Below are 25,595 nucleotides of genomic sequence, written 5' to 3' on the forward strand. Positions count from 1 at the left end.
AGGGTGCCGGTTCTAATCCATCGAACTATCTTCTTATTCCCTTAATTTCCTGCATATTAAGTTTTTTAATCTATCCTCAACAGGAAGATTCTTATATATCTATCTCTTCGCAGCGTTCTATCTAATCGCAGATAAGGTTTCAGTCTACGTGGCTTTCCTTAATGAGCCTTGGTCATCCTCATATTTTAGTAAAAATTTTGATGTCTTAGACAAATCAAAAGGTTTTGAGAGAGTGTGGCACAAAGCTTTGTTTTCCAAACTACCCTGCTGCGGTTTCTATCCTTCTCTCTGTAACTTAAACTCAACTTTCCTTTGTGATAGTTCTGTTGCTGCTGCAACACTGTCCTTCTCCTAAATCTATTAATAGTGGTGTTCCTAATGGTTCTGGCTTGTCACTAACTCTTCTTATTATTCACCAATTACCTTGTAAACTAAACTTGTTGTCCTATTCACTCCTACACTCATGGTACCACCTTACAATATTTCCACGTATTTTCCTAGACGTCCAAACTTTCAGAAAGTAAACAATTTGTGCAGGGTAGCTGCAGAACTCTTGATTTCTGATCTCTCCAAAATTTGGAGTTAGGGCAGAGCAAACTTACTATTGTTCAATGACTCAAAAAGTCAATTCTTCTATCTGTCAGGTCAACACAAGCTTTCAGACAATTATCCGCTATTCTTCAATGGCACCCAACTATCCCTCTCTTGTACACTAAACTAAACTGATCTAAACTAATCTAAACTGGAAAACTCAGATATCATCTCTAGCTAAAACAGTTTCTATGAACTTAGATGTTTTGAGTCGTCCCCACTATTTTTTTTTTTCTCACTTCCCAAATACTTACTCTTACAGTTATTGTTATTTTGATACTGTTATCATTGTTATGCAGTGTTCTTCTTTATCATTAATATCATCATCATTATTATTGTTATTATTATTATTATTATTATTATTATTATTATTATTATTATTATTATTATTATTATTATTACTATTGTTATTATCATTAATATTATTATTGTAGTACTTGACGTTGCTTTAGTTACTATCAATATTCTTCCATTTTTTTTGTTTTACTGATATTAATATATTTATTAACGGCAATACTATAACGACTTATTCTTCAGCTACTAGTATCTTTTTTTATAATTATTACTAATATTATTAGTACTGATATTATTATTATTATTATTATTATTATTATTATTATTATTATTATTATTATTATTATTACAACTATAGTGATAATGATAATTACTATTATTATCATTATTTTTATTATCATTATTATTATTATTATTATTATTATTATTATTATTATTATTATTATTATTATTATTATTGTTATTATTATTATTTTACTATAGTTGTTGTTGATATTATTATCATTTATATTATTCTTGTTATTAGTATCGATACTTTTACGTATGTTACTCTTCAGCTGTCGTCATTATTCCTGTTGTTATCTATTATTATTATTGTTATTACTATTATTATCATTATTATTATTATTATTATTATTATTATTATTATTATTATTATTATTGTTATTATTATTATTATTATTATTATTATTATTATTATTATTATTATTATTATTATTATTATTATTATTATTATTAATATTATACTAAAAATAATAATGATTATTATTATTATTATTATTATTATTATTATTATTATTATACTAATAATTTTATAACTAATGTCAAATATATCATTATCATTTTTCTAAAGTTTTATGTTTTTGTTACTGATTTCATTAACACTATTACTTATATTATTGCTATGCTCCCAGTGTTGCTGATATTATTACTATTATTATCCATATTAAAGATATTATTACTATTATTGTTACTATGCTGATATTATTACTATTATTATCATCACTGTTTTTTTTTTTTTTTTTTTATGTAGGAAGGACACTGGCCAAGGGCAACAAAAATTTAATAAAAAAAAAAAAAAATGCCCACTGAAATGCCAGTCCCATAAAAGGGTCAAAGCAGTGGTCAAAAATTGATGAATAAGTGTCTTGAAACCTCCCTCTTGAAGGAATTGAAGGTGGAAATACAGAAGCAGGAAGGGAGTTCCAGAGTTTACCAGAGAAAGGGATGAATGATTGAGAATACTGGTTAACTCTTGCGTTAGAGAGGTGGACAGAATAGGGGTGAGAGAAAGAAGAAAGTCTTGTGCAGCGAAGCCACGGGAGGAGGGGAGGCATGCAGTTAGCAAGATCAGAAGAGCAGTTAGATATGCAACATTGCGGCGGTGAGAGAGAGGCTGAAGACAGTCAGTTAGAGGAGAGGAGTTGATGAAACGAAAAACTTTTGATTCCACCCTGTCTAGAAGAGCAGTATGAGTGGAACCCCCCCAGACATGTGAAGTATACTCCATACATGGACGGATAAGGCCCTTGTACAGAGTTAGCAGCTGGGTGGGGGGGTGAGAAAAACTGACGGAGACGTCTCAGAACACCTAACTTCATAGAAGCTGTTTTAGCTAGAGATGAGATGTGAAGTTTCTAGTTCAGATTATAAGTAAAGGACAGACCGAGGATGTTCAGTGTAGAAGAGGGGGACAGTTGAGTGTCATTGAAGAAGAGAGGATAGTTGTCTGGAAGGTTGTGTTGAGTTCATAGATGAAGGAATTGAGTTTTTGAGGCATTGAACAATACCAAGTTTGCTCTGCCCCAATTATAAATTTTAGAAAGATCAGAAGTCAAGCGTTCTGTGGCTTCCCTGCCTGATATTTTTACCTCCTGAAAGGTTGGACGTCTATGAAAAGACATGGAAAAGTGCAGGGTGGTATCATCAGCGTAGGAGTGGATAGGACAAAAAGTTTGGTTTAGAAGATCATTAATGAATAATAAGAAGAGAGTGGGTGACAGGACAGAACCCTGGGGAACACCACTGCCAATAGATTTAGGAGAAGAACAGTGACCGTCTACCACAGCAGCAATTGACCGGTCAGAAAGGAAACTTGAGATGAAGTTACAGAGAGAAGGATAGAAACTGTAGTAGGGTAGTTTGGAAATCAAAGCTTTTTGCCAGACTCTATCAAAAGCTTTTGATATGCCAAAGGCAACAGCAAAAGTTTCACCAAAATCTCTAAAAGAGGATGACCAAGATTCAGTAAGGAAAGCCAGAAGATCACCAGTAGAGCGGCCTTGACGGAACCCATACTGGCGATCAGATAGAAGGTTGTGAAGTGAGAGATGTTTAAGAATCTTCCTGTTGAGGATAGATTCAAAAACTTTAGATAGTCAGGAAATTAAAGCAATAGGACGATAGTTTGAGGGATTAGAACGGTCACCCTTTTTAGGAACAGGTTGAATGTAGGCTTATCATAATGCTCATTATTACTTTCATATATATATATATATATATATATATATATATATATATATATATATATATATATATATATATATATATATATATATATATATATATATATATATATATATATATATATATATATATATATATATATATATATATATATATATATATATATATATATATATATATATATATATAAAACTTGAAGATTGTATTCTGTTTGATTATGTAGAGGTATTCATAGATCCGCAGTAGATGCTACATGTCTTTAATAGTTATATTTCCTGATAATGTTTCCATATCTTAAGATCCTTAAAAAATAAATAAATAAATAAATTATATATATATATATATATATATATATATATATATATATATATATATATATATATATATATATATATATATATATATATATATATATATATATATATATATATATATATATATTTTATTTATTTATTTATTTATTTATTTATTTATTTATTTATTTATTTTTGTTTATTTATTTATTTATTTTTTAAGAAACAGGCTGTATGTATGGAAACTTCCAACAAGAAGGAAAGGTTGATGTTGACAGAGTTGGAAGACTTTGACTAAGGATGATGAAAGCACAGAGGCACATATTCAGAGAACAGATGGAACCACAGAATAGGAGGGACTCCATAAGGTACATAAGCCTTCCGAGGGTTTAGGCCAGTGAGATTATGGGAAGCATCATTGTGATGAATTTCAATAGGTAGCATGAAGTAGTCAGAGGTTGGAGGGGAGGGGGGGAAAAAGCCCTGTATCGCCGATGATAGATTTTTTTAGCAAAGGTTTGCGCGAAGAGTTCAGCTTTAGAGATAGATGTAATAGCAGTTGTGCCATCTGGCTGAAATAAAGAAGGGAGAGTAGAAGAAACAAAGTTTTTTGTAGACGTTTTAGGCTACATGCCGAAAGTCACGACGCGAGTTAGATCTTGAAAGATTTTGACACTTTCTAATAATGAAGGAGTTTTTGGATAGTTGGAGGACAGATTTAGCATGGTTTCGGGCAGAAATATAAAGCGCATGAGATTCTGGTAATGTAAAGCTTAAGTACCTTTTGTGGCCCACCTCTCTATAATTTATGTCTCAATCTAAGGTTCCGAGACGTAAAACCTTTTATCCCACTAAGCATTTAGGACATATGAAAGAATATGGACACAAAAAACGTTGTTTTGTTCAGTGCTTCAAAGACTTCCATCTGTCATATATCAACTCAAGATAACTTTCCAAATCCATTTTCTTTTGTGAGACTTCACTGCCTCTCACTTCTGCTCTCAGCATACATTGTCTTTCCTTTGTTTTTTTTTTTTTTAATTTGAAATTTCACATATCTTCACAGTTTCCATGAAGTTATGTTTTGTGGCGTCTCCGCCAAATCCTTTCCCATTCCCTGTTATTGATTGTAATACAGGAGCCTTATTCATCTACCTTTGAACTCTCATACTAGTACTCATACTAGTACTCTCATATTACTCTCATACTCATACTCTCATACTAGTACTCTCATATTAGGTAGGATTTAGTCATAAATTCTTTCATAAAAAAACTGTTGATTCAGAAGTTCTTTTCATCAATTCCTCTTTTTCAACAGTGATTTTTCTTTTCACTGAACGTGACATTGTTGCATCTCTTGCATTTTTCTAATATTACTGTTATAGTTACTGTTCTTCTGAACTTCCTAATTACATTATTCCATCCTCCAGCGGTTTTGCTATATAAGACTCACACTCTTATTCCATCATATGTCCTCTCCCAAGAGTATCTCCACTCTTTCATTGCTTTCACTTTGAAACTCTGGATCAGCTTTGTGTTTCAGTATTTTCTAATGCTAACGACTTGTAATGTTTAAAAAGAAGCATATCAATAAGTTTCAAACAATAAATTAACTTTTTTTTTTTTTTTCCTGGCTTCCCTATTTCTGTTTTCTTTTGAAAACTGCAACTACAGGATAATTTAAAAGGAAATGTGGAGCCTTAAGTTATTGGGGATTATGCATTATTCATTACACATTTTTATTACATTTAATGTTGTATTACACTTCTTTGTTGAGTAGATTACTCTTGCCATAAGCCAGCGCCAGAAGCTGAGGTACAGAAGATCATTCATTGGCCGCAGGAATTGGTCCCTGTCATTAACTGTTTAAGAATTCCGACGTAAACTGTACAGAAAAAAAAAAAAAAAAAAATTAATAAATATCTACTTCCAAAACCGTGTGGTGGGCCAAAAATATCTACGCATCATTGAATACCAATAAATAAATAAATAAATAAATAAATAAATAAATAAATACAAATAAAAATAGCTCTTATTATGATACTCAGTTCAGATAGTGAATATAAGGAAAAGATTACTTACCGCTAACTCGAGTGTAAACTCCTGGGTAATTGGCAGAAGCACACCCATATCCCCAAGATACGATACCAATCTGTTCATATGCTCCATTTCTGTAAGTCACCATAGGACCACCAGAATCGCCCTGGAAAGCAAAGCACGTTTCTACACAGAACCACAGAAAATAGTATATATGGAAGGAAATACGTAATGTTGGATTCAGTTACAACAAATGTAGATAAAAATGTGATATAATGCGTGTTTATTTACCTAATTACCTATCTTTCTACTATCTATCTATACTACATAAGAGATATTTCTCGTATAAGTATCTTATTAAATGTGATGGCTAATTTAGCATTTATTAACTTTAAAATATTTTCTATAAATCTCATGATTATCCGTTTTTCTTTTGTAATTTGGATTATATCTTCGCTGAAATTAAATATCTTTGCTTTCTAGGAAGTTATAGGCCCAGTGGCGACCTCAGTTTTGACGGTTTTTGACCACAAAAAAGTGCTGTAATTGTCGTGTTTATGATCGAACTAGGGTAGAAGGAGATACTCTAGGGAAAGCTGTCCTGTTAAAACGGCTGAACCTGAGTTATTTGCTAATAGCAATATATATATATATATATATATATATATATATATATATATATATATATATATATATATATATATATATATATATATATATATATATATATATATATATACACACACACACACACATACACACACACACACACACACACTTCACGGTTTAGTATACTGAATTGGCACGTGGTTAGGGGTCTGTATGATAGTAGAAGTCTTTTGCATTCTCGTTATTGTGCACGTATCGTTGGATTCCATTGTTGAAATCGGGCGCCAAGTAGGTCTGCTTGATCGTGTTTTTCGTTCATTAGAGTCAAGCTGTCTCTTTTATGTAGTGTGTTTTAGTTAATTGCTACTGGTTGTTATGGTTTTGGCCGTGTGTGTGATTTAATAGCCAGACTTGCTTTGGTCACGTAGTAGCTCGTGTTTTGGTAGTCCCTTGTCTTCTCTGACTTGTTAGTTTGTAAAGAGGTAGAACACTTGTCAGGGAGATTTACAATGAAAATCAAACAGCAGTAATATCCTGCTGAGCAATGGGTGGATGCTGTTTTGAGGGAGGTTTGCTCTTAGGATATTACAGCCTCATAATTGTGGCGTAAGTCTTTTTTGTTTCTCCTTAGTACGTGTTTGTGCGAGTCCTTTCCAGCGTCTGGAATAAGTACTGGCGTTGTATGTTTCCTCTGTGTGCGAGGAAGGAGAGGCAAGCTTCAACCTTGTGAGTAACCTGCTCTCGTTGTTTTATGCCTTCTACTAGGCTATGTGTAGTCTAGTTTAAGTTGGTCTTAGTGTAGTGGCAGCTGTTTGAGGGGATGGTACTTTTTTGTCACTAGATACATATACACTGTTATCGTTATATATATATATATATATATATATATATATATATATATATATATATATATATATATATATATATATATATATATATATATATATATATATATATATATATATATATATATATATATATATATATATATAATTGTTATTAGAGAGCTTTTTAAAAAGATTAGATAAATTCATGTATAAGAATTGTAGGTGGAAATAGGTAGGTATGTTCCAAGCAAAGACTATTACGTGTAAGTTTCACGGCTTCTTGAAGTTTCCTGAATGTTCCTTCATTTTTTTTTTTTTTTTTGATAAAGACAAACAAAAAAAAAAGAAAAGAATGAAAAGAAAAGAAAAAAAAAAAAAACGCTGCAGGAATGGAAGATACTTTAAAACTCTCTATTCAATTAGGACATATCGTAGGAGAGACAAAATGCCGATTTACACAGATTACAAAAAATAAAAAAAAGAAGAAAAGAAAAAAAAACACAATAAAGCGGAATAAAGAGTGAAAGCACTGCTTAACTCTTGCATTAGAGTGATGGACAAAGTACGAGTGAGAATAAGTAAAAAGTATTGTGAAGCGAGTCCGGAGGATAGGGGAGATATGCAGTTAGCAAGTTCTGAAGAGAAGACACCATGAAACTGGCAATAAAATTTAACAAGTGAGAAAAGTTGTACATTAACGACCATATATAAAGTAAGCAACTGTACTGAAGGTTATACCAAGAATGTGCAATGCTTTGGAAAAGGTGAGTGTCACTAGAGAATAAAGGATAATTATGTAGAAAATTGTCGAGGACATAGGTGAATAAATTGAGTTTTTGAGACACTACACGAAACATAGTTCGGAACCGGGCGCTAGTGTCTATTATTCCACGGGACACGAATCGAGGCACTTAGAACACACCTGGCAGGAGTCCTTGCCACCCTGTGATAAACCAGCGCAGATCATGTTATCAGTAATGCTACTGCTGGAATAGGATGTTGCTTTGCACTGGCTGTTGCTCATGGTGGGTACAGTCACTTCCTGAAGCGTAGTGGGTTGATATCCTCCTTCAGAATAACACACAAAGGCATTAATTCACTTATATTTTAACCTCATTATTTTGTATTACTAATTATTGATCATCTCGAGATCGTAATAATTACGTTTTGAACCGAAAAATATTGCACTCATGCTGTGATGTTCAATTAATTTTTTAAGTATTTATACCATACATTTTCACACACTTATTGCTGAATATATACAATTTTCTTTCTGCCTGTTGGCATTTCAGATTCAGCATGTATCAACTAAAAATTTCATCTTATCCCAATGTTATTTTATCACAGGCTTACCTGAATAGAGTGTTCCCCAGCCGGTGACGATGGCATTCACGGATTCGTAAAGATTATCTGCAGACGGGATGCACACTGGAGCAATCTTATTATTACTGGGGAACACGATGGGATCAGCAAGCCGCAGCAAACTAATATCGTGGTTCAGTGTGGAGGAACTGTAATATTTATGCCTAAGAACCTGTCATGGAATAAAAGTTAGATTCAGCTATAGTAGTACTGATTATATAGGGCGAAGAACTTTACTTCAATTTCAATTTTTATTTGACTTATTTTAGGTTCATGATTCACATATATTTCGTGAAACTTGCTAGTATATAATAATAATAATAATAATAATAATAATAATAATAATAATAATAATAATAGTAATAATGGAAATACAAAAACAATAATATTTTTCTTTACTTTCATGTAAGAAGGACAAAAGCCAAGGGCAACACAGAGAGAGAGAGAGAGAGAGAGAGAGAGAGAGAGAGAGAGAGAGAGAGAGAGAGAGAGAGAGAGAGAGAGAGAGAGAGAGAGAGAGAGAGAGATTTTTTTCTTTTGTGTGTGTGTGTGTGTGTGTGTGTGTGTGTGTGTGTGTGTGTGTGTGTGTGTGTGTGTGTGTGTGTGTGTGACCTACTGAGGTGGCATTCCCAAATCAAATGGGTGATCCAAAACTGGAGGATAAGTGTCTCGAAACCTTCCTATTGGAAAAGTTAAATTAATAAGAAATAGGAAATACAGAAGCAGAAAATGCAGAAGTAGAAAAGGAGTTCCAGATTTTACTAGAAAGGCATGAATGATTGAGAATATTTGTTAACGCTAATTTGCATTACAAAGAAAGAGAAAATAGGGATGAGAAAAAGTGAGGAGGAGAGACAATCAATGAGCAGGATCAGAAGAGCCGTTACAGTGAAAATAGCGAGAGAAGATAGGAAAAGATGGTTCACTGCGGCGATGAGAGAGAAACTGAAAACAAACAAATTCAAGAAAAGGGTTGATAAGACAAAATGCCTTCGATCCTTCTCTGACTAGAAGACCAGCATACAGTTTAACCCCTGTCCCACCCATACGTTTCAAACGTATGAAAATCATGAATATTTAAAACCTCTTTAGGGAGTCGGCCATTAAAAAAAAAAACAAAAAAACTGCTGGAGACGCCTCAGAATGCTTAACTTCAAAGAAACTTTTTTAGCTAGAGATAAGATGCGAAAAATCAAGTTTAGATTGCTAGTGAAGAACAAACCCAGAATATTCAATGTAGAAGAGTGGCACTGAAGAAGAGAGGATAGTTATCTGGAAGATTGTGTTGAGTTGATATATTGAGGAACTGAGTTATTGAGACATTGAACAATATTAATTTTGTTGTGCCCCACTCAGAAATTTTAGAGAGATCAGAATTCAGACGTTATGTGGTTTCACTGCTTCAGCTGTTTAATCCCGGTAGATTTGGAAACCTAAGAAAAGACGTGGAAAAGTGCAGGGTGGTATCATCAGTGTAGGAGTGGATAGGAGTTTGTTTAAAAGTTTGGTTTAAAAGATTATTAATGAATAGTAGGAAGAGAGTGGGTGACACAACCCAGAGGAACGTCACGGTTATTTTAACAGAACGACCAGAAAGAAAACTTGAATAGAAGAATAGTTATTTAATAGTTATTTATCATTATTATTATTATTATTATTATTATTATTATTATTATTATTATTATTATTATGTAAAAGGGACACCAGCCAAAGGCAACAACAAAAATAATAATAAGACACACTGATATGCCGGTACGCTAATAGGGTCCAAAACAGTACATGTAGTCAAAAATTGAAGGACAAGTGTCTTAAAACCTCCCTCTTGAAGGAATTCAAATAATAGAAATGGGGAAATACAGAAGCAGGCAGGGACTTCCAGAATTTACCATAGAAATGGATGAATAATTGAGAATACGGGTTAACTCTTGCATTAGAGTAGTGGATAGAACTGGGGTGAGAGAAAGAAGAAAGTCTTGTGCAGCGAAGCCATGTGAGGATAGGAAGCATTCAATTAGCAAAATTAGAAGACCAATTAGCCTAAAAAAAAAAATTGTAAAAAGATAGCAAGAGATGCAACATTGCGGCGATGAGAAAGAGGCCAATGGCAGTCAGCTACAGGAGAGGAGTTGATGAGACGAAAAGATTTTGACTCCACCCTGTCTAGAAGAGCGGTATGAGTGGAACATCCTCAGGCAGGTGAAGCATACTCCATAAATGGACGGATAAGGCCCGTGTACAAAGTTTGCATCTGGATGGGTGAGTTAAACTGGAGAAAACGTCTCAGAACGCCTAACTTCATAGAATCTGTGAAGTTTTCAGTTTAAATTATAAGTAAAGGACAGACAGACAGTAAAGGATGTTCTGAGTAGAAGAGGAGGACAAATGAGTGTCACTGAAAAACAGGGAATGCTTGTCTGGAAGACTGTGTCGAGTTAATAAATGGAAGAATAGAGTTTTTCAGGCATTTAACAATGCTAAATTTGTTCTGGCTCAATCAGAAATTTTTAGAGACATCAGAAGTCAGGCGTTCTGTGGCTTCCCTGCGCGAGCTATTTCTTTCCTGAAGGGATAGATTTCTACAAAAAGACTTGGAAAAGAGCAGGGTGGTATCATCAGCATAGAAGTGGATAGGAGAAGAACGTTGGTTAGGGGATCTTTGATGAATAGTAGGAAAAGAGTGGGTGACAGGACAGAACCCTGAGGAACACCACTGTTAATAGATTTAGAAGAATAGTGACCGTCTACCACAGCAGCTATAGAACGGTCAGAAAGGAAACTTGAGGTGAAGTTACAGAGTGGATGATAGAAGCCGTAAGAGGGTAGTTTGAAAATCAAAGCTTTGTGCCAAACTCTATTAAAAAGTTTTGATATATCTAAGGCAATAGCAAAAGTTTTACAAAATCTCTAAAAGAGGATGACAAAGACTGAATAAGGAAAGCCGGATGAACAGTAGAACACATAATGGCGAAGGTTGAGAAGTGATAGATATTTAAATATCTTCCTTTTGAGGAGAGATTAAAGAAAAAAAATGATAGGCAGGAAATTAAAGCAATGGGACGATAGTTTGAGGGATTAGAACGGTCAACCTTAGGAACAGACTGAATGTAGGCTATCTTGCAGCAAGAAAGAAAGGTAGATGTTGACAGACAGAGTTGAAAGAGTTTGACTCGTTAAAGTGCAAGCACGGAAGCGCAGTTTCGGAGAGCATTGGAAGGTGACTCATCAAGTCTGAGAATTTAGGCCAGCGAGAACATGGAAAACATCATTGCAAAGAGTTTTAACAGATAGTATGAAGTAGTCAGGGGGTGGAGGAAAGGGAGGATTAAGCCCTGAATCATTAAAGGTATACTTTTTAGCAAAATTTTGATCGAGGAGATTATCTTTAGATACAGATGCGATAACAGTGCTGATATCTTAGAATAAAGGGTTAGAATAAAGGAGGGAAAGAATAGACAGAAATTACGAGGGGAGTTAGATAATGAAAAATTTTGAGATTTTCTTTTAATGAAGGAATTTTTGGCTAGTTGAAAAGGAGACAAAAATATAAAGTGCAAAAATATAAAGTGCACGAGATTCTGTTGATGGAAAACTCTAGTACCTATTCTGGGCTATCTCTCTATCATGTATAGCACGAAAACACAGTGTGTTAAACTAAGGTTTGGAAGCTATAGGTCGAGAAAAAGAGTGAGGAACGTACGTCTCCATGCCACACACTATAACCTCTGCTGTGCGTTTGGCATACAGAGAGGGGTCTCTGACATAGAAGCAGTAGATATTCCAAGGAAAATTAGAAAATATCTGCTCAGGTCCTCCCAACTAGCAGAAGCAAAACATTAAAGGCACCTACCCTTAGGACAATCCTCGGGAGGGAATGAAGCGATAGGATAAGATACAGATATCAGATTGTGACCAGAGGGACCAGAGGAATCACCGAAACAGAAGGATTAGAGGGTAGGAAAAAATCAAGAATGTTAGGCATATCTCCAAGACGGTCTTCTGACCGTCTTGGAGATATGCCTAACATTCTTGATTTTTTCCTACCCTCTAATCCGAGTAAGATGTTGTACCAATTGGTCAAGGTCGTGGAGGATAGAAAAAAAATAAAGGTTAGTTCACCACGATGGTCAGTGAGGGGAGAGGAAATCTAAAACTGGTGGTGAACATTGAAGTGTCCAAAAATGAAGATATCTGCAAATTCGAAAAGTCAGAATGTGTGCCAGTTTAAAAGGTAAGTAGTCAAAGAATTTCTTATAGTCAGAGGAGCTAGATGAGAGGTATACAGCACAAATACATTTAGTTTGAGAGTAAATTTGAAGACGTAGCCATATAGTGGAATACTCCGAAAATTCAAGAACCTTGGCCCGAAAGTCGGTTGAATCGGTGAGCACATAGATGCAAAATCCAGCATTTCATTGAAAGTGACGATAGAGAAAGTAGGAAGGAGAAGAAAAGGGGCTAATGTCAGTTGCCTCAGACTCCTGTGTTTCAGTAAAAAAAAAAAGAAAAAAGAAAAGAAAAAAATGAGATTTAGTAGCAAAGAGCTGGTGTTTTACAGATTGAAAATTAGATCTAACACCGCAAATGTTGCAGATATTTATGAAAAAAAAGTTGACGATGGGGATGTCATGACAGTTATACTCTTTTGTTATTATTATTATTATTATTATTATTATTGTTGTTGTTGTTGTTGTTGTTGTTGTTGTTGTTGTTGTTGTTGTTGTTGTTGTTGTTGTTGTTGCTACTGTTGTTGTTGTTGTTGTTGTTGTTATTATTATTACTAGTAGTGGTAGTAGTAGTAGTAGTAGAAGTAGTAGTGGTAGAAGTAGTAGTGGTAATAATAATAATAATAATAATAATAATAATATTATTATTATTATTATTATTATTATTATTATTATTATTATTATTATTATTATTATTATTGTTATTATTATTATTATTATTATTATTATTATTATTATTATTATTATTATCATTAATATTATTGTCATTATTAATGTTTTACTTATGTGTTCATTTTTATTTTCCTAATTTACTTTTTTTTTTTTATTAAATTAGTTAATTCATTGATTATTTAAAACTTTGAATTTGGAAAACTACGTATTTCTTTTCCCAGAGATTTCTTGAGAGTATTAGCTTATAAGTAATTCACAGAAGTTACCTGGCTTAATGCACGCCTGCTGGTGATGGAGGTTTCAGAACTTGAGTCCCATTTGTGTTCCCCAATAACGACTCTGACATTTTTCTTAGTGTTACTGGGGAAATATCATGTCACTGTTATACTATTATGGATGTGAAATTCTGCAAACATACATTTTCCATCATTCGTAGTATGCTATAACATTTGTTAGATCAGAAGAAGCCTACGTAGGGAAAAAAAATAATGCCTTTTATGTCTTTAGTCATTATAATGAGTCATGTTGTCTATTGAATGTGACACCTGTATTGTATACAAAGCACTGGTGGTAGTGATGAAGTATCAGGCCCAGCAGTAATTTTCTGTTACTAATTTCTGATCGTCTTACATTTTTCTTCAACGATTCTTAACTATCCTCTTCTACATTGTAAAAACCTAAGAGGAAATTCCACATTTCATTCCTCATTAAAAACAGCTATATTGATTATATGTCTTGTGTCGCCGTCTCCAATTATTTTCCTCCCTCCAATATCTCTCTCCATAGAAAGATCTTATTCGTCTATATATCGACTACAGCTCCCATGGGCAGGGACACTCATACAGACTATCAGTCTCACAGCCTGTCGTGAATAGCTCGCTCACTACCGCTGTTTGCATATCTTGCGATTGTACTGTTTTTTTTTCCTATGATTACAGCTACTTTAGTAAACTTGATAAGTACTCGTTAAAAACGGGTACCGTAACTCCGACGTATCAAGAGTCATCAAGACGTATATGAATAAATGAAATGAGCAGCAAAATACCGAAGCACAGGAGAAGCACAAAACCATTAAGTTATTCTACAGAAACTTCATGTCAACTGGCCACAAGATAGACGAAGAAATAATAAGCATAATAAACAAGAACGTGCACCCTACCAACGCAGAGCAACAGATCAAACTTATCATCTACTATTAAACAAGAAAGTCATCCCATCTACTACTCCGAAACTCACCCAGCACAACCAAGACGCCCTTAAAGGAACACCACGTCATTTACCAACACACTTGCAACAGTGAGGAGTGTGGGCCCCATTTTGTTGCCCTTGGCCAGTTTCCTTCCTACATAAAAAATAAATAAATAAATAAATTCTTACATTGGAATGACGAGGACCTCCCTATCTTGGCTTCTCACCTGCCACCTATCCAACGGCGCTAATAAAGACTACTACGCTGCCAAGCACAACTCAAGCCTCACTCGTCAAGATTTGGAAAGTAAAACAACAGTACTTGACAGAGAAAGTGTCTATCGACTCTCATCTTCCTAGAAGCAATATACATAACAACAAAGATACCTACAATCAACAGGCAAGCAGATAACTTCCAAGTACTTCCCACAGCAAGACACAAAGGAGCACAGCTAGTCATGAGTTGACACAGACGGGCCAGTCACCACGCTTAGCTCTGCCCTCTCCCGTCGCTGTGATTCGCCAAGAGGCCCAAGACAGTATATAAACAGCCCGCTCACCAGACGCCGACCTCTTTTACTGTCTTTTTGTTTTTCACCAACATTTATCCCCTATCTTCCACTATTGTACCTCTTCCTCCCCCTACCCCTATAGTGTTATCCCCCTTTCTGAATAAACTTTTAAACCGTTAAACTGAGGCCGATCAGGCTTAGCCTGAAGATGGATCTAGGAAGATCCAAAAAACGTCGCCATATGGACAAATACTCAGGAAACTTCCTGAATACCTCCAGAAAACTATACGAAAAATAGAAAACACCCACAAAATAAATAATGGACGATGTGCCTTACTTAGCTTTTAACATCGTCTGCCTCAAAGTAAATTTAAAAACTGTATGTTTTCCCACTTCTTCGCCTAGCTTCGCTGCACTGGACTTTTAACTTACTCCTACTATGATCATCTCATCATTGCAAAAATCTAATGAATATCTTCATAGTTTTTTTTTTTTTCAAACCTGAAATTCTCTACGTTTTTTTGTGCTACTTAATCTTTGCTTTCTTACCTATTTACACAGTGTCCTGCAGAAAGAATCCACACATCGGAGATGATGGAACCACCGCAGAAAGGTCTATTTGAATACTTGGAGACGAGTGCAACCTGCCAAGGATACTCGTGTACGGTAGTTTGCTGGCCTCCCACAATTCTGGTGACTGTATTGCGCCGGCCACACACTGCAGATGATTAAACAGTGAAATCAATGTTAGCGCTGCTTTATTAGAGGTGAGTTATTTATGAGTTCATCTGCACCTCTCAATCTCCTGACACAATGTACTTCTTGGAGTAAATGTCCCCAGCGTGAAATATGTCCGCAAGTTTTTGGCACCGAAAGTTACTAGTATGCGCAAGGTGTGTTGCTCCTAATGAGTGTCACTAAATAACCATCACAATTTCAATCCTCCACAACATTTTTGAAAATTGCTAGTCTTTATTCCAGGGACAAGAGCTTTGCTACTTTATATGATGTAGTACTCTTTGGTAAAACCTCAAGATATATATATATATATATATATATATATATATATATATATATATATATATATATATATATATATATATATATATATATATATATATATATATATATATATATATATATATATACTGGAATCTTATCGGCTCTTCTTCTCTAAATGACTGACTGTCTTATCCTCTCTCTTATCACTTGGTATTTTTTACCGCTATTCTCACACAAACACAGCTATGCGATTTACTTTTTAATAATAAAATAGTGAAATGCAGTTACAGCCCAAATGCTTGGCATCATTTGGCTTCCACAGGAAGCGTTTCTTTTTACAATTACATTAAAGTATGCAAAGACTGGAAGAATGATCATTCCAATGTGAGTTATGTATTGAGCTTACCACAATTGGCCTTCTGCGACTGAGTGCCCTCGTCGTTCTTTATGAATCGGCTCGAGATTGCTGCTGAAATAGAAAACAAAGAAAGGTAAAAAAAAAAAAAAAAAAAACAGATGAACTGCAGGGGTAGCCTCTACAACATATATTAGATAAGGAAACCTGTAAGAAATTTTCCTAAAGAACGGTCTGAAGAAGACAATCAAACCACAACAATGCAATCTAATTCATACTGAAGGCCATGTGCTGCCTTGTCGAAACGCCTTTTGGTTCATAAGTTTAAGGCAAACACGAGAATTACTATCATAAATACAATGCAAATGTTTAAAAAAAATACTTTGTCAAATTTATTGTTGAAATAGTCATTGCTTGAGTGTGGAAAGCCTGAACTTGAACGTTGTTAAGCAACCCGAAAAACTATCACAACATCAATAATAGAGAACCGGGAATGCACAAGCTTAAGTCGTTCTGTATATATATATATATATATATATATATATATATATATATATATATATATATATATATATATATATATATATATATATATATATATATATATATATATATATATATATATATATATATATATATATATAAAATGAAGAAGAGGCACCGACCAAACACAACAAAACTGCAATAAAAGAAAAAAAAGTTCTACTGAGGTGCCGGTCCACGGACAGAGTCGAAAACGCTAGTAAAAAAATTACAGGAAAAGTCTTATGTAACCTTCCTCTTGAAAGAGTTCAAGTCATAGAAAAGTAGAAATACATATTAAGGCAGGAAGTTCATGAGTTGGACATATACTAAAAAATGTTGGAAAGTGCAGAGTGGTATCATCAGTGTAGGAGTGAATAGGAAAAGAAGTTTCATTTAGATCATTGGTGAATAATAGGAAAAGCTAGGGTGACAGGACTGAGCCCTGAGGAACACCACCGTTAATAGATTTAGGAGAAGAACGGTGACCGTCTATCACGGCAGAAAAAAAAAAAAAATTGTCAGAATGGAAACATAAGATGAAGTTACAGAGTGAAGAATAGAAGCCGTAGGAGAGTAGTTTGGAAATCAAAGCTGTGTGCCAGACTGTCAAAATCTTTTGATATGTCTAAGGCAACAGAAAAAAAGTTTCACCAAAATCTCTAAAACAGGATGACCAAGACTCAGTAAGGAAAGCCAGAAGATCATCAGTAGAGAAGACGTGACGAATTAATACTGGCGATCAGATTGAATGTTGTAAAATGATAAATGTTTAAGAATCTTCCTGTTGAGGATAGATTAAAAATCTTTAGATGGGCAGGAAATTAAAGCAATAGGACGGTAGTTTGAGGAATTAGAACGGCCACCCGTTTTAGGAACACACTAAACTTCCACCAAGAAGGAAAGGTAGATTTTGACAGAGTTGAAAGAGTTTGATTAGGCAAGGTGTAAGTACGGAGGCGCAGTTCCGGAGAAAAAAATAGAAGGGACTCAAACCTTCCGTGGGTTTATGCCAGCGACAGCACGGAAAACACCATTGTGAAGAATTTTAATAGGTAGCATGAAGTAGTCAGAGGGTGAAAGAGAGGTTGGAACAAGCTTTGAATCATCCAAGGGAGAGTTTTTAGATAAGAGTTGAACGAAGAGTTCTGCTTTACTAATGGATGTGATAGCAGTCAAGTTGAAATAAATTAGAGAAAGAAGAAAAATAAAAGTTATTTGAGATTTTATCATTTTTATATATAATATATTTTTATTTATTTATTTATTTATTTATTTATTATTATTTATTTATTTATTTATTTTTTTTCCTTGGATAGATAGCCTTTTTAGATACCAGAAGTTACGAGGTGAGTTAGATCTTGAAAGATTTTGACACTTTCTATTAATGAAGGATTTTTTCGTTAGCTGGAGAACAGACTTGGCATAGTTCCGTGCAGAGATGTAAAGCGCATGAGATTTTGGTGATAGAAGGCTTAAGTACCATTTCTGGGCTACCTCTATGTCATGTATAGCATGAGAACAGGCTGTGTTAAACTGAGGTTTGGGAGGTTTAGGTCGAGAAAAAGAGTGAGAAATGCACGTATCCATACCAGACACTGTCACCTCTATTATGCGCTCGGGACACAGAGACGAATCTTAGACACGGAAAGAATAGTCATTCCGAGGAATATCAGCAAAATACCTCCTCAGGCCCCTTGCCCCTCCCCAACTACCAGAAACAAAACGTTAGAGGCACCTCCGCTTAGGGGGATTCTAAGGCGTGCTTAGAGCAACAGGACAAAATACAGATATGAGACTGTGATAGGAGGAGCCCAACGAAAAAGAGAAGGTAATCGTAAGCAGAAGATTATAGATAAGGAAAAGGTCAAGAATGTTGTGCATATCTCCGAGATATTCAGGAAGATGAGTAGGGTGTTGCACCAATTGCTCTAGGTCGTGGAGAATAGCAAAGCTGAAGGCTAGTTCACCACCATGGTCAATGAAGGGAGAAGAAAGCCATAACTAGTGGTGAACATTAAAGTCTCCAAGAATGGAGAGCCCTGCAAAAGGGAAGAGAGAATGTGCTCCACTTTGAAACTTAATTAGTCAAAGAATTTCTTATAGTCAGATGAGTTACTTGAGAGGTATACAGCACAGATAAATCTAGTTTGAGAGTGACTCTGTAGTCGTAGCCAGATGGTGGAAAACTCAGAAGACTCATGTGCGTGGGCACCAGAGTAGGTTAAGTCGTTGCGCACATAAACGCAACATCAAGCTTTGGATTTAAAATGAGGATAGAGAAAACAGGAGCGAAAAGAAAAGGGAGTACTGTCAGTAGCCTCAGACACCAGTGTTTCAGTGAGGAAAAGAAGATGAGGTTTAGTAGAGGAAAGGTGGTGTTCTAAAGGTTAAAAAAAAAAAAAATAAATAAATAAAAATAAATAAATAAATAAAATAATCTAAGACCACAAATGTTGCACAAGTTAATGAAGAAAAGTTATCCTCGAATTTTTTACTATCGCTTCGGGCCTTGTTCGGGGACCAGCATCTCAGTGAGCTTTTTTTTTTTTATTTATTTTTGATGCTTATGGCAGGAGTCTTTTCAACTTAATGAATAAAAAAAAAAATTAAAGAACCCCAAGAAACAACACTGTCAATAGGTTAGTTTGGAAATTAAAGCCTTCAGCCAGACTCATTTAAAAATTGGATATGTCTAAGGTATCAGCAAAGGTTTCACTAAATTAAATCAAATTAAAATAGTAGGACTATAGTTTGAGTTATCAGAACGGTCGCTGTTTTTTTTTTAGGAACAGAATGAATGTAAGCAAGTTAAAAAAGTTAAAGAGTTCCATTACGCAAGGTGCAAGTTTTCGAGAACAATATGAGAGACCCCTTCAGGTCAATAATTCCTCCGAGAGCTTAGGCCACATCACTACGAAGGATTTTAATGCATAGCATGAAGTAATTAGAGAGTGGAGGAGAGGGTGGAGCAAAGTTGAATTTTTTAGCAAAGGTTTCTGCGAATAATTTAGCTTTATAAATAGATAAGATGGCAGTGGTGCCATCAGGTTGAAATAAAGGAGGGAAAGATGGAGAAGCAAAGTTAATTGAGATGTTTTTGGCTAGATACCAGAATTCACGGGGGGAGTTAAAAAGTGAAAGATTTTAACACATTCTATTATTAACAAAATTTTTGGGTAGTTGGAGAACAGACTTGACATGATTCCGGATCGAAATATAAAACGCATGAGATTCAAGTGATTGAAAGGCCCACCTTTTGTGAGCCATCTCTCTATCATGTATAGCACAGCAACAGTTTGTGTCAAACTAAGATTTACAAGGTGTAGGTCGAGAGAAAGAATAATGAAAGTATAACTCCATGCCAGAGACTACTACCTCTGTTATGCGCTTAGCACACAGAGACGGGTCTCTGACAAAGAATAATTGTCATTCCAAGGAAAATCAGCATAATACCTTATCAGGTTCTTCCATTTAGCAGAGGCAAACCGCCAGAGGCATCTCCGCTTTGTAAGATCCAGAGGAAGAATTGTAGCAACAGGACAAGATACAGATATTAAATAATGATCGGACGAGCCCAACGGAGAAAACAGGGAGACAGAAGAAGTAGAAGGATTTGAGGTTAGGAAACGGTCAAGAATGTTGGGTGTATCTCCAAGACGGTCAGGAATAAGAGTAGGATGTTGCACTAGTTGCCCTAGGTCGTCGAGGATTACAAAGTTGAAGACTAATTCACCAGGATGATCAATGAAGGGAGAGGAGAGCCAAAGTTGGTGGTGAACATTCTGGTCTCCAAGAATGGATCTCTTCGGAAAAGGGAAGGGAGTCAGAATGTGCTCTACTTAGGAAAAGAACTCTCGAAAGATTCAAGAGCGTTGGTAGGAGAGCAGGTTAAGTCGTTGGGCACACAGATGAAACATACAGGTTTGGATTGAAAATGAGGATACAGAAGTAGGAGGGAACAGAAAAGGACTTACTGTCAGTTACCTGAAACACCTGTGTTTCAGTGAGAAAAAAAAAAATGAGGTTTAGTAGAGCAGAGGTGTTTTTTTTTTTTTTTAATCTAAAGCCGCGAATCTTGCAGAAGCTAAACAACAAAATGTTGGGAGAGGTGTCAAGACACATAGGGTTGATATCAGAAGAGCAATCCGACCTGGAGACATTTGTGAATCCCTCCCCAGATGGAGACTGAGTCTGGTGAAGGAGTCGCCATATTACTTTAGAATTTTCAGTGAAGTAAAGTCCATGCAGTTTTGTATGAAGGAAGAGAGTTGTGTTTAGAAGGTAGGCAGTGACTTCCCCTTTGTTTTGTGAGATAAAAAGGGAAATGTTCAGCAAGGACACAGTTGGGTTATGGTAAGTTTTAAGCACCCAGCTGATCCAGTGCTTCAGACCCCACGAAGTAATTATCGTTTCGGCAGGTATCTACTACTTCCTATCTTGCACACACACAAAGTCTCATAATATGTGTTAATCCATAAGTCTTACAGTTCTGATTTAATGAGTCTTAACAAAGGATACCAATATATCAAAATCAATGAGCACAAAACATCATCCTTTGAGCGGAAATGATTACTCTTGCTACAAGAGATTCTGAACGTGTAATTATGACTCACCTTCCTTTGGTTCGATGTAGTCTCCTTCGCTACCCGAGAGGTTGGTTTCGGAGGGCGACAGCTCTCTGAAACTATGAGAGTCACTAGAACATACGAAGGTAAATGGATTATTTGTGTATAAGTGAAATAAATACTAAGCTGCAGCACAGGCAAGTTTTATTGTGTATTGATTATGAATGAACGTGTCGGCATCTATTTTTCGCTATCTTATTTATTTATTTATTTATTTTTTTCATACAAATTGATATGGATGTTGAGGAAAAAAATTACTTACTCTTCGAAAGGGATCTTGAGGCCGTTGATGTTACCCCATCCGCACTGCAAAGGATATGCATGACGTCTTGCTAACTAGTTATAACTTATAATTATATTAGCACACACATTTGAATGATAAAAAAAATATCAATGTTGTTCGTACGGGTTTGCCTGCCTCTTTTGGCAAACTGAATGATGTGTGAACACTGACGATGACGAGACACACATGGAATGTTCGGGAATGATTGACTGCATTAAAGGAAATGAGAGTGAGGTGAGGTGCGGGAGTTAAAGGAAGAGTTGTGTGGTGTACTGTTGATGAGAGAAATAATTGAAAATTAAAAGCAGATGATGATATATCAAACAAACATGTGATTGACGCTCTTTCTGTGAGAGTGATGTCAGACTACTATTCATTAGTTAAAATTAAAATGGAAGATAGATGGAAATATAATACCAATACTGATAAAGAGAGAAAAAGTAAGTACGATACTGGCTAGTGAAATGTTAGCCAGGAAGGAGAATAGAGAGGGGTATAAAAAAAAAAAATAGGCATGTGAAAGACTAAGACAAGGCAGGACGGTAGTTTGGAGGGAATGAAATGTAGAGGTCTTTAAAGTATTCAAGGATATAGTGGCTATAGCAGCACCATAAGTGGTGGGGTACAGAAAACTCAGGGGTGAAATAAGAGATTACGAATGCTGTTAAAAGAGAAAAAAAATAAAACACGTCTTTCGAGAAAATGTTGCAGAAAAAAAAAGTGGCATAGGAAACCAAAATTATCAGAAAAAAAAACAGTACTGGTTTTGGAACATTACCATGATTGAAATGGCAAGATGTTATGAGAATAAGTTGTTTTGGAAGGAAGTAAGTAGAGGAGAATGGAAGTACGAGAATGAAGAGAGAGGATGGAGATCTTGTAGGTAGCAAAGAGATACTGGAACCATGGAAGGTGTGTGGAAAAGACGAAACAGTAAGGGAGGCAGTAATATTCATAATATAGGTATGAAAGCAGGTGGAGATGGAACCTATATTTAGCGAATAATTAGTAAAGATGAGGTTCAGAAAGCGATAGTTGGGTTAAAGTGTGGCAAAGCTATGGGCATACATAGAATAACTGTAGAAAAAAAAAAAAGTATAGCGAGGAAGTTGTAGTGGTTTGATGCTTATAATGTGCGAACTGGGATAGAGGGAAGAATCGCTAAATGACTACAGGAAGGCAGTTATTCTATTTATCTATGTATATATGTATATGTATATATATTTTTTATGCAGGAAGGACACTGGCCAAGGGCAACAAAAATCTGATAAAAAAAAATGCCCACTGAAATGCCAGTCACATAAAAGGGTCAAAGCAGTGGTCAAAAATTGGTGGATAAGTGTCTTGAAACCTCCCTCTTGAAGGAATTCAAGTCATAGGAAGGTGGAAATACAGAAGCAGGCAGGGAGTTCCAGAGTTTACTAGAGAAAGGGATGAATGATTGAGAATACTGGTTAACTCTTGCGTTAGAGAGGTGGACAGAATAGGGGTGAGAGAAAGAAGAAAGTCATGTGCAGCGAGGCCGCGGAAGGAGGGGAGGCATGCAGTTAGCAAGATCAGAAGAGCAGTTAGCATTAAAATAGCGGTAGAAGACAGCTAGATATGCAACATTGCAGCGGTGAGAGAGAGGCTGAAGACAGTCAGTTAGAGGAGAGGAGTTGATGAGACGAAAAGCTTTAGATTCCACCCTGTCAAGAAGAGCAGTATGAGTGGAACCCCCCCAGACATGTGAAGCATACTCCATACATGGACGGATAAGGCCCTTGTACAGAGTTAGCAGCTGGGGGGGTGAGAAAAACTGGCGGAGACGTCTCAGAACACCTAACTTCATAGAAGCTGTTTTAGCTAGAGATGAGATGTGAAGTTTCCAGTTCAGATTATAAGTAAAGGACAGACCGAAGATGTTCAGTGTAGAAGAGGGGGACATTTGAGTGTCATTGAAGAAGAGAGGATAGTTGTCTGAAAGGTTGTGTCGAGTTGATAGATGGAGGAATTGAGTTTTTGAGGCATTGAACAATACTAAGTTTGCTCTGCCCCTATCAGAAATTTTAGAAAGATCAGAAGTCAGGCGTTCTGTGGCTTCCCTGCGTGATATGTTCACCTCCTGAAGGGTTGGACGTCTATGAAAAGACGTGGAAAAGTGCAGGGTGGTATCATCAGCGTAGGAGTGGATAGGACAAGAAGTATGTATGTATGTGTATATATATATATATATATATATATATATATATATATATATATATATATATATATATATATATATATATATATATATATATATATATATATATATATATATATATATATATATATATATATATATATATATATATATATATATATATATATATATATATATATATATATATATATATATATATATATATATACTGTCTGAGTCTAATGAGACTTTTGACCGAGACTAATGAGAGTGAGTGAGGTGAAGCTCAGTGAGACCCAAGGAGGTTCCTGAAAATGAAATGTCTGTGTGGATCATATTTTGCAATTAAATTTACAATAAACAACAGTTTATGAAAGGATGAAAAATTGTATGCAGCTTTCATGGATCTACAGAAACCATAAAGTTGATAGATAAGGTAAACACACAAATTTTTGTGATGTTCTTCAAATTTACAATGTAGGGGGCCGTTAATGAAAAAAAAAAAAATTCACAAAGATATAAACACGTGTAGCCCTGATGGCTTCTTGCAGCTTCCTTTATTTTTTATGTTCTATATTTTTAAAAGTAAGAAATGTGTAATACCGATGATTAATCATACAGTTCTTTTCATCTTATGTTGGGTCACGAGGCAATGGTCAAGTATGTTGCGTTATTGATAATGACACTGTTTGCTATTATTACATTTCCTGCTATTAGACAGCTAAAGAATTGCAATGTTTTAAAATCGCAATTTAAAAGCATAACACTAATAGTGTGGCAGAAAAGATCTAGATATACGTTATGTAATATTGCCGACTGATGTCTTCGCTATAGTTACTCAGCGGAGGATATAACAAGTGACTCACCATCATGAAGACCGCCAAAATCAGCAATGTAAAGCGCATGGCGCCGGTAACACACGTATGTCTATGGAGGTGAAACCTGCTGCCACGACACTGTTGGCAAAGAAAGGTAGTGAACGACAGCTGCCCTGGACTTAAATATCCATCAGTTGGTCTTTCAATTTTCCTTCCTATTCAAGTGTGAAGTGAATATACTTTTGATATTTAAATAACTCAGTTTGTGCTATATACCCATTTTTAAATGTATAAAATGGATGTCCTTTTCATATGTCAATGAGTTAGGTTTGTACATTAAAAATTCAGATTTCTGGAAAGAATTTCGTTTTCGTTTATACAATATAAATGTATTTCAATATATATATACATATATATATATATATATATATATATATATATATATATATATATATATATATATATATATATATATATATATATATATATATATATATATATATATATATATATATATATATATATATATATATATATATATATATATATATATATATATATATATATATATATATATATATATATATATATATATATATATATATATATATATATATATATATATATATATATATATATATATATATATATGTATTGAACCTTCTGAGTTTTCCACCATCTGACTACGACTACAGAGTCACTCTAAAACTAAATTTATCTGTGCTGTATACCTTTCGCTTTACTCCTCAGAC

General features: G+C 34.8%; 1 protein-coding gene across 2 annotated transcripts; it reads right to left on the reverse strand.

Moving 5' to 3' along the window:
• Positions 1–5,372: 5,372 nt before the first annotated feature.
• Positions 5,373–25,038, reverse strand: LOC135090781 (trypsin-1-like). 2 transcript variants are annotated; one of them, XM_063987851.1, is made up of 10 exons: positions 24,892–25,038; positions 21,844–21,887; positions 21,570–21,640; positions 16,483–16,542; positions 15,624–15,792; positions 13,641–13,734; positions 8,471–8,651; positions 8,040–8,185; positions 5,727–5,847; positions 5,373–5,529 (listed from the first exon to the last, which is right to left on the reverse strand). In XM_063987851.1, the coding sequence occupies exons 1-10, from the start codon at positions 24,928–24,930 to the stop codon at positions 5,474–5,476; spliced, it is 981 nt and encodes a 326-aa protein (XP_063843921.1). In that variant the 5' UTR covers positions 24,931–25,038; the 3' UTR covers positions 5,373–5,473. The 2 variants fall into 2 exon arrangements, with proteins under 2 accessions (XP_063843921.1, XP_063843920.1); XM_063987850.1 differs by having other exon boundaries at positions 16,483–16,545; positions 24,892–25,033.
• Between the last annotated feature and the right edge of the window lie 557 nt (positions 25,039–25,595).

This window comes from Scylla paramamosain, chromosome 36 (assembly GCF_035594125.1).
Source record: "Scylla paramamosain isolate STU-SP2022 chromosome 36, ASM3559412v1, whole genome shotgun sequence".
Lineage (NCBI taxonomy): Eukaryota > Metazoa > Arthropoda > Malacostraca > Decapoda > Portunidae > Scylla > Scylla paramamosain.

What these genes read in the sequence shown, in the direction of transcription:
- LOC135090781 (XM_063987850.1), bottom strand. Translation starts at nt 24,930, where the DNA reads ATGCGCTTTACATTGCTGATTTTGGCGGTCTTCATGATG. An exon ending in TTTTGGCGGTCTTCATGATG is followed by an intron (nt 21,888 to 24,891) that starts GTGAGTCACTTG and finishes TATCCTTTGCAG; the next exon opens with TGCGGATGGGGTAACATCAA. An exon ending in CTACATCGAACCAAAGGAAG is followed by an intron (nt 16,546 to 21,569) that starts GTGAGTCATAAT and finishes TTTCTATTTCAG; the next exon opens with CAGCAATCTCGAGCCGATTC.